Here is a 6,817-nt window from a genome sequence, read left to right on the forward strand (position 1 = left end):
TGTCTTTCTCTCCCCTCTCTCCCCCTCCTGTTGTGGGACCAGGTCTGGATGATGCCAGGAACACAGCACGACTGGTGTGGCGAATGATTCAGGATGGATGTCTCCTCAGCATTACAAAGACTATCAGATCGGTGGGTCAGGGGGTCTACTGGAGATAACTTCAGAATGAATTCCATCTGTCTTAACCCCTCTCCCTTATTCTTTTGTTGTTGATAGATCAAGACGAATTAAATATTAGCCCAAATTTATCGAGATGAAATCTGCATCGTGGTTGAAATTCCCCATTTATGCCTCGGACTTAACAAATCCAGGGTTTAGATTTAGTCAGCCTTTGTGAATGCAGTCTATGTCAAACACACAAGTTAGCAAACTTTTGCAAGTATCATTTTCCCCACTGTTAAAGTCCATCAGCCATGTCATTGTGAACTAATTTGTAACTTCATGTGATGTTTTATCAAGCTGCAAGTGAATAATACTGAATATTTATGTAATATAGTGCCTTTTGCATAAAAAGTTTGAATATTGAGAACAATGCCAACTACTAAAAGAGGTCGATATTTACTGTCATGTTCTTAGAGCCTCAATATTTCTCATTGAAAGTGTTTTCACTTGTTGAATAAAAAGAGAGAAACACATCTGTTTAAAATATATGCAGAAAGGTATCAAATTACATTCAGGAATAGCTTAAGTTGTAAATGACATGTAGACAAAAAGGCTTGGAGTGAAAGGCAGCCCTCCCCCCCCCCCCCTTATCAAAACAGAAGAAAAAAAGATTGTCAAGACTTGATTTTATTTCAGTACCTCCTCCAATCTTTATGCTTAAAACTTTAAGCTCACCTAACTTATTGCCTTGAGAGCTGGGCACATCCTGTAGAGTTGTGGATTTCAAAATGTGATAGGGAATGGGTTAATCCAGTTTTTTTCAGAACTTGATCTTGTTCATGGCCTCACCAGTGAAAAAACAAAAAACAAAGCAAAAAACAAAAAAAACTTAAAAGTTTGAGAATTCAATCTGAGTTGCTACATTTTGTGAGGTTTGCAAGCCAAATACTATTTATGAGAACAAGCAGCACTATTGTATCAGAATCTTTTTTTTTACTGGATAAAGATGGGTTCGGAATATGTGAAATCTTTCAAAAAATTGGAAATCTGGACCCGTCACATTACAGATATTTTTCATAGGATTTGCAGTAGTCAATATTATCTGCAATGAAATTGTTGTGCAATATCTTTCTGATGAGGGTGTCCAAGTTTAGACTCTTTTGTGTATGTGCCATGAATACTTTACCAACAGATAGTTCAAATCCACTCAATGTGTCAAACAAGAAATAACAAGATGTAGGAATTGGATACCAAATCCATTGTATGACGATGCTAGGTCAATGAGGAGAAAACTGAAATCATCTGTGGTGTATCTCTCATCAGCTAGTTTAGTCATAGTCACTATTTTGTATATTTCTATTTTATGCTGTCAAACGTGGTTTTTGTCAAGCCCACCGGCGGTGAGGGGAGACTAAGGGATCGCCTGCGGCGTCTGTTCGTCCGTCCGTCCGTCCGTCGTCTGTCCGTAACGCTACAAAAAATTCAATAACTCTTTACTCTGGGCTTCAATTGCAATTAAACTTCGAGGGAAGAGGGGTCATACAAAGTTTTACATTTTATTATATAATATGAAGGTCACCTCAAGGTCAAAGGTCACAAGCAGGGGTCAACGAACTTTTAGAGCCCAATGTTAAGTTTTTATGGCGCGTTTCTATTATGGGTCATAACTTTTGATCCATAACTCCATTTGTGACTTAACTTGGATGGTAGATGTCCCTTGGGGAGTGGATGGTCACCACAAGGTCAATGGTCACAAGCAGGGGTCAACGAACTCTTAGAGTCCAGTGTTAAGTTTTTATGGCGCGTTTCTATTATGGGTCATAACTTTTGATCCATAGGTCCGTTTGTGACCAAACTTGGATGGTAGATGTCCCTTGGGGAGTGGATGGTCACCACAAGAGCGAGACACATTTTGGCACTTGCCTTGTTGTTGCCATCTTTTATATCTAGCCACTGCAGATTTTACTATTCAGATAATGTATTTGTGACGATCTTTGTATACTGTCTCTGATATCCTGTCTGTTTTTGTATGTCGAAGGCTGCGTTTATCTAACTCGAGAGGGAATCACGTTTTTAAAACATGTTTCCAATGGCATGTACGAATGTAGTTGGGAACATGATTCTCAGGATGCCACATTTATATAACCATCGGGTAATTGCAATTCTGAGTGTTATCACTGCGCAGCTGCTTTGCGGCATTCGACTCGGGAAGTAGAGGTCAACTGTGTACCACGAAACATGCCTTCATTCACACACAAGCAATGTAAAAAACACGAATAGCGCACTTTTCTCTGCAACCGGAAATAGCTGGAAAGTTTACTTCGACAGCTCAGAGATGAAAACGTGTTTCAAAACGGCATTTTGTTTATCTCTTCGCTGAAAGGCGAGCTTGGTCTGAAATTGTGTTCCAAATCACCCTTTGAATGCCGTTTCATATCAGCATTTCTAAATGCATTTGGAAACATGGTTGCGTTTATCTACCGCCTGAAAATGCCTCAAACGCACTAAGGATCGTAATTCTGCCTTGGAAAAATTTTGCCTAAATGCACCCTGTATCTTGTCTCTAGAGTGGCCATTATTGATGAGTTCTGCTTTGAACTGTGATTATATGAGTGGTTGTTTCTCCGCTGTACCTGTCAAAATTCAGGATGTTTGCAAAGTTATTTTGTAGTATCGTATGTGTTAAGTGTGCCTCAGGAATCTGTCTTAAAGATACAAGTAACTCCCATATTTATTCAATTTGATTCAGTCATTTCATATTTTGTTAAGATGTGCATGTTTTGGACACTGTTTTGTTATATATCTGTGATATTTTTAAGATTGTGCAATAAATACTTATTCAAATCTGGAAGAGAAAGAGAGATAAGACTGATGATGTCATTTGTGATCTTTTCCCTTTTTGTCTTAAAGGGAAGAACCACAACAATGAATCCTCGCATTCAATCAGGAGAAGCTGATCGCCAGACAGGTCAGCCCCACACCTTAACGTCTGACAGACCAAAGTCTGATACAACCATCTTGCTTAAATCACCCAAAGCCTCAAGACTTAGCCCAGACAAGTCTTCGGAAGAGAACACTACTCCACGTCCTTGCCCTGGAACATTAAGTGTCGTTGATTCCTCCAATCATCAACTACATCAACCTCCCAGGACAAGCTTGGACATGTCTGTAAGGGAGTCATGTGTTACTTCCAAGGTTACCTCCAAGCAGAGCAGTTTGATAGGGGAAGAGGTATCGCATGAGGGCATTGGGGATATTGGTGGTGTTGAAAAAAGAACGCCTGAGCACTGCAATATTTCTGAGAACTGCAAGTTAAAAACACCTCCTGCGCAGTGTGTCCCTTTTTTCAACCAGAATTCCATTACCAAATATGGACGACTTGGCGTGAAGACCGACGAGATCACAGTGTTCAAGACACCTTGTGGTAGTAATTCACACTTGAGGAAGAGGAGCTCCGAAAACTTTCGCACTCCGGACATGGCGACGACGCCAAAACCGTGCGCCAAGATCACCCCACCGATGTGCAAGTGCGGTCGCAGAACCAAGAGACGGGTAGCTGCCAGACCAGGTCCCAATCAGGGACGGCCATTCTACTCCTGCCCAAGCAGAGGCAGGGACTCCCGCCCAGCCCTTGGAGATGCCACCAATGTCAAATGGGGATGTGGCTACTTCTGCTGGGAGAGCAGCGTGGTAAGCGGGCTCAACAGCCCATTTAATAGCGTGTCGGGTGTAAGGCTTGCTGCAACCCCACAGGTAGGTAGCAAGTTTAGGACCCCAAGCCCTTTGGCCATGAGTTCTATAACACAGAGCATTAAGCAGAGAACTGGTGGCAATGTATTGATGCTCAACAGAGGGGGTGCTCCAACAATTGGAACATGACAGTCAGATACATGACATGAAACAATAACCATATGGAAGGGACTGTTGTAGACTGCAATATCTACAACATTTTGATGTACTGGGTATATGATGCATTTTCTACACACATAATTTCTTAAACTAGATTGTACTACATGATGATACCCACATTTGTACAATTGCCATGTGCATGTATTTATCAAATGTCAAAGTTTCATACATATTGTTCTCTTGTTTTGTCAATTTAATGACAAACATACAAGGGGTCTCCTTTAAGTGTGTTTTTGCAGTTATGAGAATTGAAGTACCAATACATGTTTTGATAAACACACATGTATGTAGTGTTCATACAGGTTTTTAGCTTATATTATAGCTATACCTGTACATCTGTTCTTCCGGATGGCATTTCTGCTAATGTGTTATTTTATTAGGTCAGTATAAGAGAGTGGATAATGAACTCTTGAGTATAAGAACAGAATATATCTGTTTGTGGATTATATACATAAAATATTTATGTATCAAATCATAAGTCCACATGTTCATGTAGGAGATAATATACATAATACAATATACAGTATACCGTGTATGTAAGATGTATTGATGACATTTGGGATAATGTTCAACTACAATATATGTTTGAGCCTGCATCATGATACCAGTTTATTGAATAACCAAGTTCAATGGCATGTACAATGCAGCAACTGTAGTGCTATCCCTGTGTTGGTAGCTGCAGTAGTGAGGTATTACACAGATATCACATACGATACAATCAATTTATTCGTGCTGAGCACCTTGACACTCGTCACTTGACATAATGAACCAGGCCACATATAAATGGTACAAGATAGCTTCTGTATTTTGTTGGATGAATTTGGAAGCAACAATAGGGCAACAGCCAAGTGATTTCCAGCAGTAAAACAATTGCTGAGTGAATATTTGCATTGTAAAGTGAGTGATTAGTATTCAACTTCAAGGGGTATAAACTTCAGAATACTGCCTTTGATGGTGGAGAGGTGTAGGTCGTGAATTCTATGAAGTAAAAAGTTTTAGTATGATGCGATCACATGTAAGCTGACTGCATTGGATCTGAAGATCCATTAGACTCGATGTAGGATATCAGTTGTTTTGAAACGGCTGTTCCTGTGAGTTTTTTCAGATCATAAATCTGTGACACTTGGGACAATTCCTGACATCATGTCTTTAGCAGTGGGGAAATAACGGCAGTGCCGAACGGTGGTGCAAAGGAACCCAATGTCAAAGATGTGCTACCAATTTCAGTCAGTGCTGGAAGAGTAGCAGAAAGGTAGCACTTAGCTAACCATGTAGGGATAGGATCAGCTGGATGGGATTTTAAAGTTGAATGTTTGACCAACTCATTACCTTGTTTTCATTCAAAGCACAAAAGCAAGACAGCACATGCAAACAACTGTCATTTCTGAGGGTTTTTTTTTCTGTATTTTTCCGCATTTTTTTTTCATATCTTTTTCCGTATTTTACATATTTTTTCCATATTTTTCCTTTACCTATCCAAATCATACTCTGTGTCACTCTTCTTTGCCATGTTATTGGCTCTTTACGTACACATAGGGAGGCATTTTATTGATTAGTTCTTCAACGGAGTATTGTTTTGGTTGTTTGGGGGGGGGGGTTTTTTACTCAGTTTTAGTACAATTGTTAGTGTCAGTGCTTTTAATGGAGCATAGATTTCAAATCAGACCACAAATAAATCTGCATTTGGGAGCTAAATTCTCTTCAAGTTTCTTTTAAATCATCATTAATAACCTGCACTTAGGAATTTAGCTGTTCTGAATGTTATATCTAACTTCTGGGGTTTTTTTAATAGCAAAGATGCTTTTGTGTGTGTGTGTGTGTGTGTCTAGCATGAGATCTTTATCTCTCTGTTGACTCTTGTAGAGTGTACCCTGCGTGGGCGAAGGAGAATTGTATGTATGTAAATTGATCATTAAGTGAGGAGCCATTTAATAATTTTTCCCAGACTTTCTTCTCGCTCACCATCAGGGGGAAACTCTCCACCACTCTGTACTCTGTCTTCTTCAGCTTTTTCCACGCCCACGTCCTCTTCTCCTGCTCCTTCCTATCTTTTCTTCTCTCCTCCTGTCCCTCAACGTCCTGGATCTCCCCTGTGTTGATCATCAGCTGGTAGTGTCACTCTCTCTGGCACCCTTTGGATACTCTGTCCTCTATCTGCACCTCTCCTCATTCTGCCTAAACTCAGCCGAGGTCCTTCAGCAGGTGACCCTTCTTGGCAAGAACCATGCCCAGCCCCACGTTCTATCTTTCCTCATGGGCCGCTGGTACCACTGCTTATAAAAGGAAGTGAGGAATACCAGTGTGTCAACTGATTCACTAACATTCATTTTCATCTGTTCTACCATAGCAACCTTCCTTTCCCTCTTTCAAGACTTTCCCTTGGCTGAATGTCAGGGGGACTCTCTGCCTCTCCACATTGATTCAGTACTCTGTCTTTAAGTACTTACCCCGAGGCTCTGCTTGGGGGCCTACTAGTACTACTACTAGCACTACTTCCAGTCCTAGCTAGCACCGCAGCTGATCGAGATCGAGCTCGTTCTTGCTGTCAGATTCTGCAACTGCTGACTTAGCACTGCTAGCAGGCGTAGCCGTAGTACTACTACTACTAGGAAATGCTTATGGCTTGGTGGTGGGCCCGGTGGTAGAACGAGTTAGCTGACTGTGATGACAGTCCTGAGCCTGAGCCTGAACCTGATGAGGCCGAGCGTGCAGATGACTCCAGAACAAGCCCTGAAGGTGGATTTAATTAAGCCAAGTCTCCCTCCCAAAAACTTGTGTAGTTCACCGTAAAACGGGCAGGTCACCC

General features: G+C 41.0%; 1 protein-coding gene across 1 annotated transcript in view; it reads left to right on the forward strand.

The window, feature by feature from the left end:
* The window catches only part of LOC140232119 (ERI1 exoribonuclease 2-like), a 32,116-nt gene extending 28,135 nt beyond the window's left edge, over positions 1-3,981 (forward strand). The window contains exons 8-9 of the mRNA XM_072312267.1: positions 43-131; positions 3,013-3,981. Coding sequence (XP_072168368.1) covers positions 43-131; positions 3,013-3,981 — 1,058 coding nt within the window. The remainder of the gene's footprint in view (positions 1-42; positions 132-3,012) is intronic.
* Positions 3,982-6,817: the final 2,836 nt, after the last annotated feature.

Source organism: Diadema setosum, chromosome 8, assembly GCF_964275005.1.
Source record: "Diadema setosum chromosome 8, eeDiaSeto1, whole genome shotgun sequence".
Lineage (NCBI taxonomy): Eukaryota > Metazoa > Echinodermata > Echinoidea > Diadematoida > Diadematidae > Diadema > Diadema setosum.